We start from the raw sequence: 25454 nt of genomic DNA, 5'->3' as shown, positions 1-25454 counted from the left end.
CATTTTCTTGGGGTGTAAAACACCCCATTGGCCTGCCTTGAACATGTTTTGTTTGTTTCAATTTCCAAACACGTGGTTGTTGTGGAAAAATCAAGCAAAAATTAATCAAGTTACTAGTAGCACAAGTTTCCTTGGCATACTTTCAGAGATTGACACTGAAAGATAATTGGTATTTGATGTAGTGGCTTAACCCTTCATTGGTCATGCAGTTTCTAGTTCTGGGTGTGTGGTTTTAACATCCTCACTTATCAATGATTGTTTTGTCAATACCCTCCCTTTAACTGAGTTTCTGACCTTCCTCTTCTTCATCACAACTTTGCTCTCAGTGTTAGTCAGATCTTCGAGCCACTAGAGGGAGGGGGGGAGGGGTGTTGACACCCCTTGGTCTGAGTCCATGCAACTATCGGTGCACCTAGTTTTTACTGAAAATCCTGTCTGCCGTTCCATGTCCAACTAACGAAAAGTACCTTTTTTGTTTATTTGGTGCTTGTGATTTCTAATAAACTGTGTTACTTGTGCAATAATGGAACAGTTAGTGTAATAAGAGAGTCACGAAGGAAGAAGAGTAATTAAAAACAGCTACTCTTGGAAATTCCGAGAGAACGTAACTCCGTAGATGGACATTTCGATTCAGATGACCATTGAGAGCCATCAATGTAACATTTGTAAGTGTGCCGTGAAAAATGAAAAGATTTTCAATCGCCAGTTATTTTATTTGCAAAAGAAACTATTTATTTCAATTGCCCCCAGATGTTGCAGTGGCAACAACACATTGTAATAAAAAATCCCAGGTCGATACCTGGTGAGGGCACATTGTGATTCTACTCACTTTAAACTGTAGGTCCAGTCCCAATTAGCTTCTCTGTTTTCTGTCCATAAAGTGAACTTATAACACAAACTTTAAAAAACTAATTTTTCCAATTTTATGGTCCCACATGTAAGATTAAAATTTTCATTATGTGGAATATTACTTATTTTTGTCTTGTGTACAGCCAACGGCAAATTAAATAGAAGAAAAAAGATTTTCCCAACGGAAAATTAGTTGGCAATGCTGCGAACACTGAGGCATTCTTGATAAGGTGCTTGAGGAGCGTCGAGCAAACTTTCCTAAAAAAGCACAACTCCAGTATCGAAGGTCATGCTACACGTCAATTGGCAACTTTCGGGAGCATGCTGCCTGTCTACACAGTTCTTCCCAAATGCCTGTTTGAAGATGAATCTTCTGCTAACATTTTATTTTTCAAATGTAGTTCTGACATTGTAGTCATTTCACAATTAATTTTATTTGATCTTATTTTGCTTTGCTTTTATGCTACTTTTATAATTAATCGCAACTATGAAGATTGGTGATAATCAGATTAAATTGATGAAGGGACACTTAAAAAGAAAACTGCCAGACCAAGACTCGAAACTGGTACCTAGTGTGGATACGTTGGGGAAGACCATCAATAAAGTGATTAATCCACACTTTGTTGGGTGGGGACGAGCCACGTATTGTTTGAGAGGAGGGACACATCTCGTTCATATACCAGATACAATCATGGCCTATACTTGAATTGATTGATTAAATTGCTTTATTTTACTTCGCTTCTTGTGCCACTTTTGGTTAATTTGCTAAGATGAGGATGAATGAGTGATGATATGATGAAATTGATGAATGGACACTCACAAACATCCATGCCCAGGTCAGGATTCGAACCCGGGACCCTTGGTGTTGTAGTGCGATGTGCTAACCACTCGGCCGGCACGTGCTAAACACTACTATCAGAGATCATTTGGACATGGCAATTTTGATATTCAAGTTGCATTTTCTCTACTTACATTCATTATGTCCAAATTTTATCCTAATAGATAATCTCGCATCAACGAAAAATGTTTCAATTGACTCGAATTCACAATGACTAATATAAAAAAAGGTAAAGTGTTCCCCTGTGCTTAGCACCATGCCATGAAGGCGTAGAGGGGGTGTGGGGGTAACACCCCACACTTTCTTGATCCGGTCGTGAGTGGGGGTGATGTGATCAGCAAGACGTCCCTGACTGCCTTTACCCCCCAGGGCTTTTCCCCCAGGTACCCATGTTATTTGACGCTGGGTGGGAGCCGGGGCCGCTTCCAACGTTACAAAAGTTCCCGGATTTGAACCGACCGGGGATTGAACCCGGGACCTTTAGCATGGTAGTCAGATGCATTACCGACTGAGCCACCACGGCCACACAATGACTAATATATACTTGCAAAATCTGGGCGACAAAAATGTGCCTCAACACGAAACTAAAATGCAATTTTCATTAAATACACTAAAAATGCTGACCAAAGCAGACTTTATTATTTATTATGAATAACACTACACACGTAATCCTCTAACAGGGTTTTCTTCGGAATAAGATTCACGAGGGCTTAATAGGATTAAGTATCATTCACTACAAACTTGACTTGACTTAATTCCTTTAGTTCCTATTGGAACATAGGGCATCCACGAAGTGTCTCCATCTCACTCTGTTGCATGCGATCTTCTTCATTTCTTTCCAACTTTTCCCCTGTTGTTTTCCTTCTTCTTCAACAGTACGTCTCCATGAACTTTTGGGTCTTCCCCTTTTTCTAGCACCTTGAGGGTTCCAGTAAAGTGCTTGTTTTTCAATTGTGTCATCTGCTTTCCTCAGTGTGTGTCCTACCCAGTTCCATTTTCTTCTTTTAATTTGGTTTTTGATCTGGTCTTCTGATGCTCATATCCGAAGTTCTTGATTTGTGATTACTTCTGGCCAATGTACATTTAATATTCTCCTGAGACATCTGTTAATAAAACCTTGTAGTCTATTTGTGATTTCAGTTGTGACTTTCCTGGATTCTGCTCCATACAGCAATACTGATTTAACATTACTTCTAAAAATCTTTAACTTTGTTTCTGTAGTTATAATCCTACTTTTCCAAATTGGGTAAAGTTGTACAAAGGCCCCATTTGCTTTCTTGATTCGTTGTTTTACATCATGTTCTGCTCCTCCATTTGTTGCAACTACACTTCCTAAGTAAGTAAAATTGTCTACATCCTCTAATATTTCATTTTGTAGTTGAATATAATCTTGGATTCTTGCATTTATTCGCATTGTTTGTCTTTGATTTATTTAGTGTCAGTCCGAATTTTTTAGCTTCTACAACCAGATCTTCCAATTTAGTTTTTGCATCTCTATAAGATTCTGACAACAGACACACATCATCGGCAAAATCTAAATCTTCTAATCTATCCATAAGGCCCCATTGCATTCCTCTTCTTTTTCCCTTTATTGTTTCCCTCATTACTGTATCTATTACGAGAAGAAAAATAAGAGGCGACAGAATACATCCCTGCCTCACTCCAGATTCTGTTTCAAAGGGTTCTGTGACATCTCCTTCATGAATAACTTGACTCTTGCATTGTCGATATGACTCCTGGATTATCCTTATTATCTTAAGTGGTATTCCAAACTTCTGTAATATTTGCCACATTTTTTCCCTTGTTATAGAATCAACTGCTTTCTCAAAATCTACAAAGATGGTATACAATCTAGTATTCCATTCTATACATTACTCGATGATAATCCTTAATGTACAGATTTGATCTGTGCAGGATCTACTAGAACGAAATCCTGCTTGCTCTCTCCTAATCTTGGCTTCTACTTTATCTTGAATGCGATTTAATATAACCCTAGTTAGTATTTTACTTGGGACCGATAACAGCGTGATTCCTCTCCAGTTATTACAATTTGTCATATCGCCTTTTTTTGGAATTTTTATTATAAGACCCCTTTTCCAATCTTCTGGCATTTTCTCTTTTTCCCAAACTGCCGCGAACACTTCATATAATATTTCTGCCATCAAGTTCACATTTACCTTCAAAATCTCTGGTGGAATTTGGTCTATTCCAGCTGCTTTCCCATTCTTTTGTTGCTTAAGTGCTAGTTTGATTTCCTGAATTGAAGGAGGAAGGTCTGAAATTTTCATCTCTGTACGCTCTTCATTTTCTTCAGCCTCACTCTCTATTTCTCTCATTCTGTCATTTTCTCTGATGTTCCTATTTAATACCTCTTCAAAGTGCTCTTTCCATCTCTTCATTTGTTCTTGTTTATCCGTTAACAGCCTGCCATTCTTATCCTTGACTGGTATATTTTTCTTAAATTGTCGCTTTGATAGTAAGCATGTTGTTTGATAAAGTTGTTTTAAATCACCCTTACTTGCTGCTTCCTCTGCTACTCTTGCTTGCTGTTCTATCCAATTGCGTTTATCATTTCGAGCAGTCTTCTTCACTTTTCTATCAAGATCTTTATATTGTCTTTGTAGCAAACTCTTTTGGGTTCTTGTTTTTGCAGTGTTTAATTTTTCCTTTTTCATTTTTCTAGCTTTAATTTTATCCCATGTGTTCGTTGACATCCAGTCTTTCTGATTACTTTCCCTATATCCTAAAATGTTTTCACTTATTTCTATCAAATTAGTTTTGGTCTTCTCCCATTTTCTCTCTATTGTATCCTCTTCTCTTTCTTCTATATCTTCATCTTGCTCCATTTGTAAACCTTCAAACCTGTTCCTAAGTTACAATACAAATCAATGACTAATATATACTTGCAAAATCTGGGCGACAAAAATGTGCCTCAACACGAAACTAAAATGCAATTTTCATTAAATACACTAAAAATGCTGACCAAAGCAGACTTTATTATGAATAACACTACACACGTAATTCTCTAACAGGGTTTTCTTTGGAATAAGATTCACGAGGGCTTAATAGGATTAAGTATCATTCACTACAAAGCATTAGCTTTAAACATGAGATAAACCTGAAATGAGGGGTTAGTATTCAGCATAAGAGAAGTGCAGCAGGTAAAACGAAATACATATGTAAGAAAGAGGTGTGTAAGTGTAAGTTTCTATGTGAAAATTGACTGAGTGGTAGCACTCGATGCTTTTACGTCAGGGGTCCCAGGTTGGAATACCGGCCTGGTCATTGTTGTTATTTTTTAATGTTTTATTTATCATATGTTCACTCATCTTCATCGTCGCGATTGCCCAAAAGTGGCAGAAAGTGAAGCTAAATAACAAAAATAAAAATGTATGTGAAAATTAAAAGGTGAATTAAGAGCTGATAGCAAGATATATTTTCATGAGCGATGTTCGATAGAAGTTCTGTTAAGATCTCAAACCTGTAGCAAGCATATAGCAAACTTGTGTGAAGGATTGAAGGTAAGCTTCTGTCACATTTAGTCTAAGCTCACACAAAGATTGACTGAGCGAGCCAGAACAATGCAAAGCACAGAAAGCACTTAATCACTGTGAGAAACAATGAATTTGAAGGCTGCATATTTTTTTGAAAATGTCAGAGTTTGAACTCTAAAATAATAATTCGTATATGACGAATAGTATCCTGTTGTAAGCCAGTGGGGATTTGAGGTGGTTGGCGTATTGTTGCTTTTCAAAATCATTTTCGTTGTTACCATTCTTGATATAGGCAGCATTTTACAATAAGTTCTTAATTAGTTTGGGTTTTTGTTTCAAGTCCATTTTATGCACAGATAGGCTAATCGGAACTGGGCCTACAGTATAAAGTGGGATCCAAGCCTTCATTTGTCTCCACTGGGTATGGAACCCAGGACCCCTTGATTGCAAGGCTTGACGTTATCACTACATCATTGTGAAGGCCCTCCGTAATGGGCTGCATCTGCATCGATTAACGTAAATTCATTTTAAACATAATTCGGACACTAAATATAGTTCATTATCACCATAGACTGGAAATTAGTTTTTGTGAAAATACGAAGAATACCTATCGCTCTTCTCTTGTTACTATTCATTAGAAAATAAGAATTATTTCATTTCACTCTCACGGTCTATCGTTGCTATTGATTGACGATACAACAATGCTTGAAGCTCAGAAGCCGACACCGAAGGTTAGATTTTTGTTATTTCACGCCATTGTTCTACCAGCCTCCGTTAATTTCGATAATAAAGATTAAAGATGTAATAGGTGAGGATGGGATGAAGACCAGGTTCTAAACCCAGCTATTCGACTTTGAAGCACGTTACGCTAACCAATTTGCCATGGTTTGGCTTCTCAGTTCATCAAATTACTCTATTCATCATTCAAATTCCAGAGGTAGCAAAGCAACGTAAAATAACGAAAACAGAAAAAAAGAACATACCCACTTATCATCACCTAGCAAATCCACACACAAACCTCTTCTGGCATTCGTTTTGCAGAATGGCCTTGAGGATTAAAGATCGCCCACTTCCTGGTTCAGCTCGAGACAATTCAGGTGCCTTATCAAAGCTGCCTTGAAGCACGCAGGGTTTCTAACCCACTTCGTCGTGAGGTCTACTATTACCTTTGCCGTTGTTTGTACCTAATTTATTAACTCAAATGTACATTTTATAGAATCTCAATTGTTTGCAAAATAAAAATTTAATGGTAATAATTCAGGGTTGGGCATTTCAGACCTTTAATTAAACATATTTTACGAACCAGGTCTCTGGCACCATGGGCGACCATTGACATAATTTTTCTTGTGCGATCCACGAAGGGTTAAGTGTACATTTTATGTTTGTTTTCAACATTGCACCCCCTAAATTTCATCTGCACCCCTAAATGATTTATCCTGGTGCCAAGGCTGCTAAGGTTTGAAATTCAACAGAAGACAAATGTGCCTCTCGAGCATCCATCATTACAAAAATGGAGACTGCTGCACTCCTATGACCTCCAGGATGAACTAATAAACATTGTGACAACTTTCATCACTAGAATGCGATTGTATGTTCTTCAGATATTGAGTGGTTCCATATTACCACATTTTCCTCTATAGCTAACATACCATAACATAACAGGATATTTGCATGTATGTAGTTTTCTTCCCACTCAGTACTTGAACCACCCAAATATCTCTACCAAGACAGTCTATTTTCCAAAGTGTTGTTACTCTAGGTTATAAGTCTTCAACATTGAAATGCATTGACTGATTTTCTCAAAATGGAATACCAGGTATAGATTAAAATATCTAATTTTATGGCAGTTGTCATAACAAAGCCTGTGACTTGCAATATCGGAACTCAAAAATGACCTAATAGTTGGAGTAAGGTACTGCAGTTAGAAATCATGGGTTCCAATTATGGCAGATTAAGGGGAAGGCTGGAGGGAATGATCACCACCCATCAAGATGTCTACAACTGGCAAGTTGTCAGTTAACATGGGAGTAAATGGTGATTGCCATTCCTTGCACATCTAAAATGGCAATTGCCCCTCCCCCATAACTTGATGTTCAATATTAACCCATCACCATTCTCTCAGAGATTAACAGTAACAATAAATCGACAATTTACACAATGGACATTTCCACTATATGAAATATGTACTTTTTTAATACATTCATTTTGTGCATAAAGATAAAGAATTGAGATGTGAAAAATATCTTGATGAAATTTACTTCATACTTCACTGAAGTAGACACTTCCTCTAATTAGCCTCACGTCACTGGTCATGAAGGCTTTCTGATAGCCTTGTAAACTTAGCATGTGTTGTGAAAGTGACAGAAAAAAGCAATTAATTATTGTATATAACATAAGGATCTTGTGACTTGCAGTGTTATGTTCTAACAGCCTCACCATTTACTACAATTCGGTTACTCAGTGCATGCACCTATACACGAAGTAAATGTGATTTATATGGATATAAAAAAAAAATAAAACTTAAAAAGAGGGACAACATTATAGTTGTGACAAGTTACGGAAATTGTTAGAATTTCTAACACACCTACGTGAGAGTAATGTCAGGAGTAAATTATAGGGTTGTGCTGACTAAGGAAGCTCTGGCACTTCATCTTGCATCAGGATAATACTTTGCATGATTGTGTTTTGTTTGTATGTGTGCCTGCTCTCCCTGTACAGCATCACATATTGTCGGAGGTGCAGAAATTTTATAAGGGGCAAGTTTTCCAATAAGTTTCATGTTCTAATTTGGATTCTTAATATTTTCTTGTGGGTACTGAAAACTCAAATGAATCACATTTTCCTCAATCAATCAAAACCATTTTTTTACAATTACTTTATGTTAATAGCTATTTCTTCAATTTTGCTATCTCATTAAACAAATTAGCAACCGGAACGCTGACATACTTATCACACACGTCTGTAATACCATGTAAATGCTTTCTGTTTGATAATTTAATCTTTTCGCCATTCACATTTTTCTTACACTGCATTCCACCACAATGACATGCATAACGCACGACTAAATAAAATGGATAAAAGGACCCGCATGCAGGAACAGGCCTCAAACTCAGAACCTTACTTAGGAAGTTCATGATTTGACCACTGAAAACTGTTCGGCCACAGATGTAGCTTTTTCTTGCTTATGATGACCACATGCAATGCCAAAATGTTTCAGAATATAAATAATATATCTTCCATTATGGAAAGAGTTATGGCTGGTTATATTCAATAAGAGTTAACAAAAAATAATCATCAAGAATTCTTGATTTCATTCTTTATTCGAAACTGCACTGAGCATATTCACAACAAATCCACTTCAAGATTAGCATTTTTGACTGAAACACCCTCCATCCACGTGTATCTGCTTCTCACAAAATCAACTTAGATTATAAATTACAAGCAATTTAACACAAAGTATGTAGTTAATAGTATGTTTGCTTTAGCAAATGCATTGTGAAAACCTGTCCAACTTTATTAAATATAACAAATAATTGTAACAGCATGGCCTACTGAATTTTACAAAAGTTCATTAACAATATATTGATGATATATCACATTAATGCCTCAGACTTCCACAATATCTGCTGTACAGATCTCTATGGATAAAAACCATGGGAAAGAGGTTCAAAATCCTGCTTCAGTATGTTTGACTCTTACTACTACTGGAATACTAGTGCAAGGCAAAATTGCGAGTTCAGTAACTACTGCTGTGACAAGATCAGGCGGCGTAACGTCATATGTTAGATTCAATAAGCTCAATGAATTTGTGTCTTTCCATTTCTTCAGGTGATTTACTCCTTTATTTGATATCACCAAGTCATCAGGATTACCTGAAACAAAAAAACAAAATAATAACATGCATGGAGTAGGTAGCAACAATAGTTCATACGATCATGGTTATTGAAAAATCTCATCCACAAGTCAAATATATTAAAAAATACCATATTTTACTGCATAATTGTCACAGATTCTATGTCATTTTTTTTGCAACAAATTGGGGTGCGACCATTATGTGAAGCTTTTTTAGAAAAAAAAGTATGCCGTTATTATCGGTATTTAAAAATTAATTATTACTATGTCAACTGTCTTTAGTGCAAGATTAGGATGCATGGAATACTTAAAATTGAACACTTAAAATCAACGCACATTTTTTTTTCGTGACAGTTTAGTGAACATTTCTCTGTTGTTTCGTTTTTAAGTTTACACATTAGTTGTTACTGATTTGTGCATTATAGTCAAAATATTGTACTCGAGAAAATTTACTACAGTGTTGCAAAGTACGGACTTAGTGCCACTATCATTGATTTTGTTATATGATGTGCCAATGTGATGATTAACCTTTTGTGTCCCAAGTATCTCTACCGAGATACCCAAAAGTAAGCCTCACGGTCCCAAGCATCTCGATCGAGACGCTGTGTCAAGGTTGTAGTTTTTACGTTATAACTTTTCTATTTTTGGCTAGAATTTCGATTTTTTTTATATATTGTTCCTAACACATGTATTTAACACAAATGATTTTTTGCATTTTTTTGTCTTCATGAAAATGGAGGGGGAAGGGGACCTTTCTTTTTTTTTTTTTTTTTTTTTGCAGCTCTTTTCAAGGTCAAATTTTTGCCGACAAAGTACGACTGGCTTTGTTGTTCTAAAGCAATGCTTTTTCACTCCCTCCTGTTAACTGCGTTCGAGGGAAGCTTGTTTATAAGTATCCAATGTCAAAATGAATGTTTTCCGTGAGGGCGGAAGCAGGGGGAGGGGGAAGACTGGTTGTTGAATCTGCGTTGTGAAAATGGGAATTCGAAGTGCGCTGAAGGAAACCTTTGTTTGTGAGCACAAGTGATCCACAATGTGCAACAGAGGTCACCCTGCATTGTCTAAAAATAGAATGTCAAGCAGCTGCAAGAATCGGCATTCATTTTTCAGTGCGTTCTAGCTTTTGTCCGTGAAAGTTGTGCATAGGTGTGTGTCGTTTTGTGCCCAAGTGCGAGGATATTTTTTGACTGAAGTGACATACTTCCAAGGACTTTTTTGTCATTTACGTGTTTGTGAAAAGTGTGCTAGTGTCGTTTGTGCCTGCTGTGTCCCCAAAAGGGTTATAGTCGACCATAGCTGCTCCACGTGATCTCCGTTCTGATGAAATCCGAGATGAGCTGAGGGATATGGATACAGACTCCGAGTGGGATGAAGAAGAGCTTGACATTCCCTCTGATATATCATCAGAATCTTATTCTGATGATATGTCACAAAGACATTCCCCTTCCCCTCCTCCTGCTCCATCCGACTGGCAACCCCCTTCCCGAACTGCTAGAACTGCTCCCAACCCCCAACCTTTCCTAGGACAGACTGGACTGAAGGTTCGACACTTTGACGATGCATCCTCTTCCTTGGACTTTTTTTACTTGACTTTCTCCGAAGAAATCTTCTAGCATCTGGTGACTGAGACTAACAGGTACTACCACCAATATATCACACAGCACCCAACGACAAAGCCTGAATGTGACGTGACCATCGACGAAATGAAGACTTTCGTTGGTTTGACAATACTGATGGGACATGACCGCAGATTACGTTGGCGAGACTACTGGTCCAGAAAACCCCACCTTCACACACAGTTTTACGGACAACAGATTTCACTTGCTCAGATTCCTACACTTTGAGGACAACACGAAGAACCCCTCCACCCCAAGATCCCGATTTTGACAGGCTGTGGAAGATGAGGTTTGTCTTTGACAAGATAAATGAGCTTAGCTCTAATTGTTACTATCCTGCAGAGCATTTAGCAGTTGATGAAGCTATGGTCTTGTACAAAGGGAAAGTCATCTTCAAACATTTTATTCCAAAGAAACACAAGAGGTTTAGGTTTAGGATCAAGATCTACAAACTCTGTGATTTTTTGGGATACACCTATGACATGACTGTATATCTGGGCAAAGACAAGAACAGAGCAACTGCCACGACATCAGCGACGCATGGTTTAGTTGTAGCGTTGACAGAGAAGGTGAAGGGAATTGGTCATAAATTATTAATGGACAACTACTTCTCTTCTCCAGAGCTATTTGATGATCTCGCAACAAGAAGTATCTATTGCTGCGGGACCATCAACGAAAAGGCCTTCCACCCAACTTTTCAGACTGACTTGAAGCTGAAGAGAGGTGACCTACGTGTTCGGGTGAAGAATGACTTGACTGTGATATGTTGGAGAGACAAGAAAGAGGTGTACCTGTTGACGAACATCCATCGGTCACCAGCTGAGGGAAATTTCTCAGATGATCATGGCAATGTACTCAAGCCGGCTATTGTATGCGAATACAATAGCCACATGGGTTACGTTGACAAGGCCGACCGCATGACTAATTCCTACGGTGTCCAACGAAAGACCATGAAGTGGACTGTCAAGCTCTTCTTCCACCTACTCGACCAATGTATCCTCAACGCCTACCTGCTCTTCAAGACATTTCATCAGAACGTGAGGCACAGTGAGTTCCGTGAGAAGTTGGCTATAAGTCTTTTGGGGACAAGTGGCAGATGAGGCACTCGAACCCCAGCTCCCCAAGGTGCTGCATCATCAAGTTCATCTCCATCAACCAACATGCGCTACGAGGTTAGTGGCTTCCGTCACTTCCCCAGCATGGCACGGGAACAACTGAGATGTGCGCTGTGCGGGCCACGAACTTCATGGCGAAGTAGATGCCGATGTGTTACCTGCAAGGTATCCCTGTGTCTGGAGCCATGTTTTATGGAGTACCACCAGAAGTAAGGCATCATGGCTCCAGACCAAGCCTGGGAGCTGGAGCAGCAAAGGTAAATACAAAGAAAAATTCTTTTTTATATACTCTTCTTCCTATATTTTTTAAAATTATTTTTTGGGGATTCCTCCCTTCCCCCTCCATATATACGCCAAATTTGCATTTTGACATTTTGATATCCTTTGTTAAAAAAAAGGGATTTTCAGGGGATTTCCCCCCTTTCCCCCTCCATATGTATGCCAAATGTGCATAAATTATATATCGTCTGAATCTGTGATTCATTCTGCGTACAATGGTATATCTTTCATATCTCTAGGGCATTTAGTTTCTGAGCTGTAGTCAATTCAATGTAACTCTGCATTTTGCTCAATTCCAAAGCTTGAGACAGTGGCATACAAGCCTTTAGTTTCAGGGGTACAACTCGCGTTACATTGGTCATATGGCAATGATGCAAATATTTTTCTCTTTCTTACATGCCAGCGATAATTTCTATGTGCATTTTGAACTCTTCATATCCTTTTTTTAAGGGCAGGGGGGAGGGGGAGAAAATCCATTAAAAAAAAAAGAATTTTCAGGGGATTTCCCCCCTATCCCCCTCCATATATACACCAAATGTGCATAAATTATATATCGTCTGAATCTGTGATTCATTCTGCGTACAACGGTATATCTTTCATATCTCCAGGGCAAATAGTCTCTGAGCTAAAGTCATTTCAAGGTACCACTGCATTTTGAAGCTTGAATCAGTGGCGTGCCGACAATTCCTTTTGGGGGTACAACTCACGTTACATTGGTCATATGATAATAATGCAAATATTTTTGTGTTCCTTACATGTCAGCGATCATTTCCATGTGCATGTCGACAGTCATGCACTTTTTCTTGAGGGGGGAGGGGGTGGGGGAACCAAATATTTTTTCCGAAATTTTGGAATTTTGAGAGTTAGCACCCTCCCCCCTGCCACATATATATGCCGAATTTGCATAAATTTCATATAGTCTGAATCTCTGGTTCATTCCGCGTACAACGGTATATCACTCATCTCTCTAGGGCAATTAGTCTCCGATCTACACTCATTTAATTGAAACACTGCATTTTGCTCAAAATCGGCTCGGGACCGAGAGGCTTACTTGTGAAAATGGCCTTGGGACTCAAAAGGTTAAGTGATGAAAGGTTATGAACCAATTTTGGGGCTGAAAAAACAGGGTGCAGTGCAGTGAGTTTGTGGTGGCGGCAATTATAAGGGGAATTTAGATGCAAGTCTCATAATAAAATTTAACACAAACAAAACATTCCCCTTATTCGTGCACCTGTGGAGTAAACAGCATCTCCGTGTACAACTATGGTACACAAAAATGTAGGTTTTCGAAACATCAACAAGAGATCTAGTTTTACAGTCATGGAGACTTCAGGGTTGTAACAACCCTATGGACTTTTAATGAGATTATTACAACCCATAAGTGTCCGGGAGTGTACTATGCATCTGTATTGGAGTGAAGACACTGGAGAAACTCTAAGTAAATGAGTAACTCATCACATAAGGATACATGCTTGGGAAAGAATTCTGTATGACTGACAATGACAACATGCAATTTTCTAGGTCTAGATCAACTGTAGTTGGTGCCACGAGGTGGCTTTTCTTCTGTCATAGAGCAATTGCAGTGGCAACAGATTGACACTTTAGCAGCAGTTTCATTTACATTTTATTTCTTTGCATGTGACTCAGGAAACATACAACGAAAAAATATAACCCAGAAAATTGACAAGTTCTTGCACAGCAAAATATTTTTAATGTGTTCTGCCAGAATTACAAACAAATAAATTTGAAAGTACACTGACACAATTGGCTATTTATGAATCTGGGTATTCTCAATCAATACTTGATGAGGTACGAGGTGTGGCTAGAAAAAAACCGGACTGTTTCTACAAAATCTTTTATTGATTATTTTGTACAATATGAACATTATCTCCTTCAAAGTACTTCCCTGCACTATCAATACACCGCTCCATACGAATCTCCAATTGCTGTAGACAGTGCTGGAAATCATTTTCTGAAACCATGTTCATGACCTCAGTCACTTTTGTTTTCACACATTCTATGGTCTTAAATCTGTTTCCTTTCAGTGCTGATTTGACCTTTGGGAATAAAAAGATTCGCACATAGCAATATCCAGCAAATAGGGTGGATGTTCTAACACATTGTCCTGATGAAGAATCCATGACTTGCTTTTCCACAAATCAGGTCGTCATCTTCTTATTCGCGCACAAAGGGTCGTCAGCATCATAATGAAATATTGTTGGTTGACAGTTTGACCTTCGGGTACACAATTCGAATCAATTCACCGACATTTGCAATGTTTGATTCAGTTTTTGACGTGCAAGACCGTCCAGGACGCTTGTCATTCGCAACTTCTCGTCCCTCTCTAAAACTTTGAAACCACTCAAATACTTGAGTGCATGATAAACAGTCATCTCCGTACACTTCCTTCAACAAACCATAAGTTTCTGTGGCGGATTTTCCGAGTTTGATAATAAACTTCAGATTGATATGCTGTTCCACTTTCACACTTAATTTCTTTTCCGCACAGATGTATGGTTCACTTCGTCCACAAACTACAGAAGAACTGAGTGCCACGCACCCTGGGCAATCATACAGCTGGTAGGCAAGATATCACGTTATACACCCATGCAGCGCTTATCCTTGACGCGCTTGCCGTTTGTCGACAGCAACATCAATCCGGTTTTTCTCTAGCCACACCTCGTATTTGTTTAAGACCAATTTTAGAATTTAGAAACATGTATTGAATATTCATAATCCAAACATAATGTTTTCTTTTACAGCATATTGCTTTTCACTAATATATAATTTTGACCATCAAGGTTGATATGTTTCTGGAACTGCTTCACACATGATGTATACTAGATATACACACATTAACGGTACTCAGTTGGTAGTTCGCCAATATTGATATTTCTATAAATAGCTTGTACTTATGGCAACATACTGGTTTTGTAAAGTAGTGCCAAAATATGTAGTTTCTTTTCTTTCCTTCTTTTTTAAAAAAGTAAAATCTATTGAAGTCTCCTGGTTCCATATACGAGGGTCGTTCAAGGAAAAAATTTCCCTTTTTTTTTTTTGGAGAAAGTACGAGCCCGATAAACGGAATAAAACTAGCAATGTGTTCTTTCGTCTTTCCTCTACATTTACACACAATGCAATGTTTGTGTGGGCTACCACGCATGCGCAGCATGTGATTAGCGTAAGTCATGCAGTGAGAAACGTGCCCTGGCCATAAGGAGTAGCGAGTCATGGCAGAACAATGTGTTTTGGTGGTGTGGAGTAAAGAATGCTGCACGTTATTGCCAAACACTGGAGAAAGTGAAAAAAGCAATTCGCAAACATCCTGGACTACTTTCTGCTGGTGTCATTCTTTTGGATGACAATGCTCGTCCCCATTCAGCAGCACTAACACAGGATAAACTTCGAGAAATGAAATGGGAAAGGTTACCACACCCTCCTGACTTGGCCCCCGAGTGACTTTCACTTGTTTCCTGCACTGAAGCCCCAGCAGCAGGGTCAACGTTTTCGCACTGATTTGGAGGTTCAGACAGCCGTGAAAAGTGTTCTTCGTTCCCTGGACCCCGAATATTTTGCAGATGGCTTTCAAAAACTTGTGCAACGATGGGACAAATGCTTGTGCCACCTTGGAAATTATGTTGAAAAGTGAGAAAGGACCATGCTAGGTGCAACTTGATTTTTGTCTGTAACTTAAGAAATAATTTTTTTGCAACGTAGGGAAACTTTTTGCTTGAACGACCATCGTAGTAAATAAAAAAGTGGAAGCTCTTCATGGAACATCAGGAATTTTATATTGGGTATGTCTCCATGGTGGAGTGGTTAGTGTAACATGTGATGAAAAACCTTAATTCCAGTTTTGAACCCTGGTCAAGTCATGGATGTATCATATCCATGTTCCTTTATTAATTTCATCAGTTCTTCATCCTCATCACCACGATTACCTCAAGAGGAAGCAAAACAACATAAATAACCAGTTATCAATATCAGTGAATTTTACATCCTTACTTTATCCGTATGGCAAAAATGTATATCTTTCCCCATAAATAATAGTTTTTAGGGATAGGACAGATTAATTGGTACTCTATCAGTATCTGCCCATATAGGTACATCAGTGTATCGGTAAATTACAAATTATTTTACTGATCTGATATATATATACATATTTTATAATTTAGAGCGAAATTCTGCCATTTTGTTATAACTTCTATGGATAATCTCCATGCCCTACTTCTTAAAAAGTAAATGTCTAAATATGCAACTTCCTTTGCACAGCACTTACCTCAAAACACATTTATTAAGGAGGTCAGTGAACCATTCAGGTTTTTCACGAACAAATTGGAATTTTATATCAGATTGAAAGAATATCGTTTATTGGTATTGGTAAATTTTATATTGTTACTTTATCGGTATCGGTCAAAATTTCATATAAGCCCATCCGTTGTTTCTTCAAAAAAATAAAAATATTTTAATTGCCTCATCCTTAATAAAAATCACTTGCCTCTTGTCATAATGCTGTTTAATGACAGGCAGTCAGTAGTCAAAATTCTGCACCGAGTTCTGTGAAGACGACAAATGTCACCTGGGCAAAATAGGATACGAATGGAAATTAAAAATTATGTTAAGCAATTCAACTTGACATATGAGAAAAAGGTCTAAGCATGAATACCAGTTAATAGAGAAGTAATTTGCTTGATGGTATATTCACAGATTACTACACAGAACAGGGTGTAAGGGGTGATACTTCCATCTAGTACACCCAATTGTCAACCTCACTTCCACATAGTACTCCCTGGACTGCATTTTGCAGACTATCGAGGCTCTGGTTTCTGGACCTACAGCAGTATAATCTTTCTAGGGCTGCGTGTTTGTTGTCATGTGTTTTCTCCTTATGAGTGCCCCTTTACAGCGTAAGCTTTTAACCCAAGTAAGAATATTTTACTCCTCTGACAATACAGTTACCTTATATTAAATATATTTTATTTATGGTAAGGGCTGGACCCAGTATAATGTGATGGGTGGAAAATAGCCTAAGTGCTGACACACTCAAAATTTCAAATTCAACCAATCAATCAATGCTACACAGAACTTACCGAGTTCATTGTAGACAAAAGAGTCTGTTTGCACTCTTTCACAGAACTTGTACGTTTCACAGCAAACGAGGACAGGCACGTTGTAGGAGTGAGCAACCAGCGCCACCTGGGAACTGCCGGCACGAGACATCACACAGCCATTTGCAAGCAGGGCATGTGCTCCAAGGAAAACTTTTGTCACCTGTTAACAAATGAATGTGTATAGTTTATCACTACAATGAATACCATAAATATGCATTGGTACAAGCAAATGTTATGAGGTTTCGCTTTCATAAAAAATACAAAAATGCAGAATGGTGCAACTGTATACATCAATGCCTAGAATATCCAGTAGGGTAGAAAGAAAAAAAAACGAAATTTGACTTGTAATAGAAAAATTATATTGCCTTTTGGATTAAAAAAGATGAGTTTCAAATTTCACTTCGATATCTTGATTCTAAGGCTCACCTCAATGGCTTTTAAATGTTGTGGGTATGCAACCCTGCAATACATACCACTTTTAATCTATTTGCAGGCAATTTCTCAAACAGTGAGCCTGAATGTAGAGCAAAATTGGCATGTACCAGCCACTTTTCAAATATCTTTCCGTTTTTGGGTCATTCCACTCATACCTGACCTGTTCCCATCTTGAAATCTCAAGAATACATGCTAACTGAATCAAAACTGTGCAACTCTTAGTGTTACCCAGGTCCCACTGCAAGAAGATGACTGACTATACATTGAGTGCCTACCCTTCCTGGGCAGTTTATATTTCGATTTTGTTTTAAACTTTTGCAATTTGCCCTTTGACATAAGTGCAGCTCAAATTTTGCTTCTCTTTTGTTTTGCCCACAACATCTTCCACTATACTTCAGCAGCCCTAGCAGTTAAACAATTTTGTCTCTTGAGTATGACGACATCAGGATGGCCAATAAACATTTTTCGTGACACATTTCTCTGATTCTTGTTGAAATCACACTTTTTAGTGTAATTTTCAATCACAAATCAAGCACACAGAGACAAGTTTTTAAACTCATAAAATCTTATGTCAAAAAGCATGCTAACAGCATTGCCTTTAAACTTTTGTAGCTTCTTTCTTGTACGAATCAACATCTCTTCTTTTGTTATACAATTTCAATAAGTGTTTGAGGGCCATGTGACTATCCTCTTGCCAAGCTTTCTTCCAGAGACCTTTCAAGCAATTCTCTGACAACTAAAGTATCTACATCGTGTGTCTTTGGCGCTTAATAGTTCAACGTCCTCATCACCTCCTTCATTATTGGCACAAACTTAGTACCAAAATGTTTTGTCTCGCTGAACACAGGGATTTCTTCACAGCTTCTTTGGTGGCACTTCTACTTCTTCTTATATTGAAAACATTGCAGTCAGACATGGGGCTACAATCTCCATGCAAATAGCATTCACAATTCTAATACATCACACATAACTAAACATCACTCACAAACTCAAAACATAACCTACTCAGACACAATGACGGAATTTCTTAGGTTGGTATGTATTCTCAAGATTTCAATTTGGGAAAAGATCAAATAATGAGTAAACCACAGAACTGCTGGTGCTGTATAAGGATGTAGATATTGTAATGCTATGGACTGCAGCATCACAAACAAAGTTCAGATGGCAACACTATACAGAAACAAAAAATTGCACAATTACATTACATATTGTCTTTAAACACATGTTCCAGTTTTACTGTTTACACATTATAAATATTATTTTGCCACACTGTATGTCATTTTACTGTTTACAAGTGTAGTGCAACAAGCAATGCACATGGATCCTTTATGAAGATAAGAATTTAAGTTTCATACTCAGTGTCAATATGCCAATTTTAGCCTATATCCATACATGAGCTTTATAATACAGCATGATTCCAAAGTCCCTTAACATCCCTCTATAAAATGTACAGGAATTAGGCTGGATACAAATAGTCATGATAGAAACAGGTTAGGCCTGGTGTGTTCCCTCTCTCTCTTTCTCTCCTGTCTTCCCTCTCCCTCTTCGGGGGGTCCGGACCCCTCCATCTCTTTCTCTCTCTCTCTCGAAAAAAGAGAGAAAAAGTAACCCCTTCCCCAGAAAAATTGAGGAATCGAGAGCTTAAGATGGAGAGAAAGAAAGAAGGGACGAGAGTTCCCCCTTTTTTTCTTTCTCTCTCTCTCACCCACACTGAGACCCCCTCTTTCCCTCTCCTCTCTCTGGAAAGACAGGTTAGAATGAGAAGGAGACAGACAGACAGACAGAGAGAGAGAGAGAGAGAGAGAGAGAGAGAGAGAGAGAGAGAGAGAGAGAGAGAGAGAGAGAGAGAGAGAGAGAGAGAGAGAGAGAGAGAGAGAGAGAGAGAGAGAGAGAGAGAGAGAGACACACACACACACACACACACACACCCCTGTTTTCCCACCCTCCATTAAGAGGAAGCTGGACTTTTCACGCCAAAGCGAGGAAGTTTTAAAAGTGCTCTGATTGGACTGAGATTTTTATACGTAATAGAGGTACTCCCGAGGATAGCGGGAATCTGGGTGTGGCTGCTATACACTCCATGGAAGTTGAGATATTGACAATGAATGGGCGGACAAGCACAGCACCCCCAAGAGAGGAAGGTGCAAACTTAAGAGTATTGCGAGGAATCGTTATTCATTTGTTATTTCTTAGGTCACACACTGCGTTGACGAAACGTTATGTAAGAGGAAGCCACAAGCACCAAACCCCGAAGCGAGGAACCAACTAAACACAATAGTGTCCGTAAAACGTGAATAGAGAGGAACTACGTGTCACGTTATGATGAGTGACGGGTGATTCGAAGCGCGCGCTGGTGTTTGACGTTCCTAACTCGGCCCCCATTGGCTGCGCTACCTGTCAGCAATCTGCCGTCGATCACGCGGCAACCCAAGCACCGCCCTCCATACCAAATCATATGGGAATAAATGTTGCAACAATGTGCGAGAGCGTCTCCGCGCCAAAAGGGGTGGAACAAGCTGGTTTCGGATGGCTTAGTAACGGTGCAAGCGGTACGACAGGCGAGGAACGTACGTACGGTGGCCATTTTCTACCTCGCGCAATTAGTCGACGTAAGGTGAAAGGACATAAATGGGGAGATAGACTAAATTGTGGTAGAATGAAAAATTATTCTTATAAAAAGAATATATTTGAATTTTCATCACATGGAATTGTTACTTGTTTGGGTTAGTTCTTAACACCGCTTTATGCACAGAAAAGCTAATCGGGACTGGACCTACAGTTTAAAGTGGAAACCAAACCACCGTGCAATGTGCATCTACCACCACCATTGCATGGCATCAGATAATATTATTTCGATGGATATTGTGATGCGTTGGAGGCTGATCGCTGTTAGTATTGTCAGTTGGGATGTCTTGATAAAACTGTTTTTTCTTAACTTCCATTAGAACGCCGTTAAGTCATGTTAATATTTACTTATATTTATTTATTTAACATAAAATATGTGTACCGTCACGTTGACCTAGAAGATGGTCGGCCCCCGTTGCGGAGTGGTTAGCACATCGCGCTGCAACGCCAGGGGTCCCGGGTTCGAATCCTGGCTTGGGCATGAACGTTTGTGATGTCTATTCATCAATTTCATCATATCATCACTCATCCCCATCTTCGCAAATTAGCTAAAAGTGGCACAAGAAGCGAAGTAAAATAAATTTTGCTTTCTAGTGTCCTTTCGGGAGACACTCGCTTCACTTTCACCGGCAAATGTTCCACACGTAGGACGCTGCTCCTCAATCCTCAATACTCAGTGGTGGCGATTGGGTTCCAAAACTAGGGGTCAAGGTACCAAATCTGGGTGGGGGGGGGGGCAAAGACAGTATATTTCCCTTTGTAGATAAGATTTAGCATAGTGTGAGGGCAAAAGTGGCGAGAAGTGGAGGCAAATGCCCCCCCTCGCCTCCTTCCTAATCGTAAACAAATAGCCCTTTCACAAAACAACATCGAAAACTAAATCAACCGCAAACGTACGGTCGCGGACACTTGTCGGTTGTAATGATTTAATTGAAAGTCAATGGTATTGTTATAATCCAGAAGTGTCCCTGACCGTACAACGTGCAAAGTGTCAACTTAACAGCTTAGAACAAGCGAGGCAACCCTAGAGGGCCAGGGGTGTGGAGGAGGCAAGGGGAAACTCCGAAAGCGAGTGACCTTGACTGGAGTATACTTGGCGTCAGTATTGCCAATAACTTGAACGTAAAAGTCGTGAAAAGTCCTTAGAAAATCCGCTAGAATGTCGCTAAATGAAATGTAAAGGCTCTAGAAAAAGTCGCAAAATGAAATGTACTTCTAAAAAATAGCAAAAAGGTGGAGAAAATCGAGTACTTGCCTATAAAAGCAACATTTCCTCGTTACTTTCCTCTTCCTCTGAACACAGCACTTCACACTGATTACCGATGTCAGATACTAAATCATCGAGAAAATGCACTGCAAGAACGTTGTTTATTATTTCTGTGCACTGGGTTTTATGCAGGCGAATGCATGGTACACTGCAGCTGTCAGTCACCAAACCTTTTCATACATAATTCGGACAAGTGATTCACGGTTAGCAAAGAACAGTGTTCGGCAATGAATAAAGCTAAAATAGCTTCAGCACTAGAAGTATTTAAATTTTCCGGTTTGAACTGTTTTTCTTCTGTTTTGCAGAACAGAAGTAACCAGATCTGACTTTATGTTTCTGTGTTTCGAAAGTTTTTTTCAGATCAGTAGTTTGGGCATACAGATAGTTCTACTTTGCAGTACTTACAATACGCTTTCGCCGTGTCACTATCGACAGGGGTTAACCATTTGTAGTTTTCCCACTCCTTCCGATAATGTTTCTTGTATTGCGGTTTTCCCCACACTGGACACTGCCCTGCCCTGGGCTGACCTGCGCACAAACACACACGAACTTTATAATTTACACTAGCACTTCCTTTGTCACCACACACTACCCAAAAAAACTCCAATCTGAACCCACGCACGACGCGACCGCGAAGTCAAACGTTCTGTTTTATAATAAGGCAGCCGCAATGGCGCCAGGAGGAGTGTCTGATAACAATGAGCTGTGAACAGTGATGTTTACAAACATCACAAACCATACTGGAAAAGGGGGTACGCTTTGCTTCAGTTTCTCTTTGTGCATCAGAAGTGAATTACGAGGGTATTTCCTTATTTAATAACTATAAAACGGACATTTTTAAGCATTTAGACGTACCTACGCAGATATTTTGTGAATTCTCCAAATTAGTCGCTAAAGAGCACACGAAGTAGCCAGAAAAGTCGCTCGTCACTTTTTCACGTCTTTTGTCGCCAGCTAGCCAGATCCGCCAGATTTAGCGACTTCTCGCTAGAGTTGAAAACACTGCTTGGCGTCAGCTTTAGTAAAGTGTAATATCATTAATTTAGAATTCATGAATACCTTAAAAATTAATTGTTCAAAGAATGATGAAGTAACTTTCTTTGTAAACAAGAATTACACTTACAGGCTGTATTATCGATGTATATAAATGTCTGAATTATTGACAATCCATTTGTATTTTGCATGAAAATTGTTCACAATTTAGATCCCCTGCTGTCAAAAACTCTTCGCCATAAATCGGCACGACAAAAATGTTAATTAAATGAATTTCACTGTTTTAATGCGACGTAATATCCAGAAAAGAATATTCCCTCTTGTTTCTCTGCACTTGATTTTTATTTCACTAGCTTTGTTGCTGCTTAGGCTATATCAGAGAAGAAGCCTCATGATTTTTTTTTTTTTCAGAATAATACACGAGCTTAATAAATTCCGTGGCGTAACAGTTCTGCAAATGGTCTACAAAGATGTCAACGGAAAGTTTAAAGAAAGCGTCAAGAATGATAAATAGAAAAAAAATCGACTTTGGTAGTTTTTGTTCCTTTTGTGCGGTCCTGGAAGACAATATGTGTAGTCATAGTTAAAGCCCGCTTATTCCTCTTTCGGTGGAGCCCTATTTCAAATCCGTGGGTTTAGCTGCTTGCACGTAACATTCATTCCAGTGATAACTTGCACTTCTCCAGCATTCAGCATTCAAAGTTTACCACCGCCTGGAATTTCAGGATGCGGAAAGGGCTGTTGATATGTTGTTTTGACATCAAATAGAACAGATGTGCAAATTTTCAGATTCACACAATTTTTGCAAGATTAAAACCTAAATTGACGGTCTGTAAGTTTAAATGGAAAGTTAGTCTCTTTGGCTGCCCCAGTCGTTACAAAGCTATCAAGGCGCGAAAGAAGAATCCCTTTTAATTTTATTTTTTATTTTGTGCGAGACATGAGAGTGTATAGTTGTGTTTGTCCCATTGTACACTCGTAAATGCATTCTCATCGTCACTGCAAGAGATAAAAAACAACGAAAATAACTGAAGAAAAAGAGAGTGAGTGTCGAGAAGTTTCGACCTATACAATCGTTGAGGACGCGGTGCAACCTAAAAAGACCAATACTGTTAATTGTGTGCATTACCTTGTTTTTGCTGATCGCTGATTAAATTGGTTTTTTTACATACTTGTAAAATATGCATTGCACATTGAAAACACTTGTTTTGTAAATATAAAACCAATCGAACGCAGGCTTAGGGTTGTCCGACCTGTCATGATATGCTGGAACTGCTGTTGTCGTCGTGAAGAGATTCCTTCCTAGAGTTTTCTCACTAGCCACTGGATTAACTGTGATCCTATATATTTTATACCCTGAGTCCCTTACCGTTGGAAAGAAGTATGCACACAAAAATTACAAAGCAATTCGAACTTTCAGGATTCGTGATATTGTTTATTTCCCTTCGCTCTTGTGCCACTTTTGGCTAATCGCGAAGATGAGGATGAGTGGCGATACAATGAAATTGATGAAGGAACACTCCTCACACACCCATGACGAGGCCGCGGGATTCGAACGCCGAGACCCCTGGCGACGTAGCGTGCTGTGCTAACCATCCAACACGAAGGCCAGCCTTTCAGGATTCGTCCATTACAGTGCGGCGAGGGGGTTAAAGCTTTCACGTTTAAACGTACGTTCCTGTCGCCAGGAAAGAGATGAGCAGGCAAGCAATGTTATTATTGTATGCAACAGGCAAGCACTGAAAGAGGTACCAATACTTTTCTGTACTTGCGGCAGCCTCTGTAAAGATCAGCGGCCGTTTTTCTTCTTTCGTCAGCATTGTCGTTATCAATTTTTTCTTCTTTTGTTTCTTCAAGTGGTCTGTTCGTGGTTTTTGATAATTGGCTATAGATTAATGTGAGTTATGTTTTTTTCTTTCTTGCATTGTTCATAAACGGTTTGTTTTCCGTCTACTTGTTCTTCCTTACACTGGAGCAAAAAATTCAGGTACTTTTAAGGTATCACCTCATCAGGTCGTGCTCTGGAAATTATTTAATGCGAGTTGTAACATGAAGGGTACTGTTCTTCTTAATACGTTCTATATATTTGTTCCACGTTTAATGTCCAGCAAACGTAACATTTCAAACTTTTCCAAAACTGTTAGGAAGATGCCCAATGTTCACGAAGAAATTTTACAGTTCGTTGTTGGGGATAGTGCGGCAGAAGGGATTTTAAAGATGACACAGTTCCTGTACTCTTCGCGTTTTGTCTTGTGGCAGACGGTGCCTTCATTGGTTACATTGAGAAGGTTCAAAAATTGTCTTTTTAAGGGCAGGATGGTTTTATTTTGTATTTCACTACATAGTTCAATAAGACTGCAACGTGTATCTGAATGTTTACACTGCATGGAATGACCACTTTCTTGTAATACATATCGCACCCCCTAACTTTCTTTCCGCAACCCCTCAGCACCCGTAGATGAATAATTCTGGCGCCGCTGTTGGTGAAAAGAGATCGAAACTGCAGAGATATTTGAAGATACAGTCGTTGCATATTAAAATCAAGCTGAATGGAGGCATGAATTATCCGTTTTTCATAATTACATATTTCAAACTTCTTACTTGGTAAAACCGTATTTTCTTGATAAAGTTTTGTGATCGTGTTTTAGTTTTTCCTTGGATTAATGGAAATTTTTCATAATGCAAAGGAAAATTATACTTTCCACTTTTTGCAACAGTTGTTTGTTTTCTAAGTAACAATTTACGGAGTTCCGTGATTAATAATGGAACAATGAAATCCGAGTGCTCGTGTTCCCATCATCGCGGTTATCAGCTGAAAATGAGTTTGAGTTTTTGTTTTGAGTCCACTTTATGCACAGAAAGTCTAATCAGGTCTAGTCTTACAGTTTAAAGTGGTATCCGAAACAGCATGTATCGAACTCAGAACCCCTTGATTACAAGGCGATGACGTTACCACTGCGCCATCGGGGAGAGGTCTTGG

General features: G+C 38.9%; 1 protein-coding gene across 1 annotated transcript in view; it reads right to left on the bottom strand.

Moving 5' to 3' along the window:
* Positions 1-8490: 8490 nt before the first annotated feature.
* The window catches only part of eIF2Bdelta (eukaryotic translation initiation factor 2B subunit delta), a 156866-nt gene continuing 139902 nt past the window's right edge, over positions 8491-25454 (bottom strand). Inside the window, exons 11-12 of the mRNA XM_083133977.1 lie at positions 17134-17314; positions 8491-9053 (exon numbers count right to left, since the gene is read on the bottom strand). Of these exons, the coding sequence (XP_082990103.1) occupies positions 8848-9053; positions 17134-17314 (387 nt within the window). The 3' untranslated portion in view covers positions 8491-8847. The remainder of the gene's footprint in view (positions 9054-17133; positions 17315-25454) is intronic.

This window comes from Lepisma saccharinum, chromosome 13, assembly GCF_977018435.1.
Source record: "Lepisma saccharinum chromosome 13, izLepSacc3.1, whole genome shotgun sequence".
Taxonomy (NCBI): domain Eukaryota; kingdom Metazoa; phylum Arthropoda; class Insecta; order Zygentoma; family Lepismatidae; genus Lepisma; species Lepisma saccharinum.
Note: the sequence above shows the minus strand (reverse complement) of the source record. Positions and strands in the feature narration are given on the sequence as shown.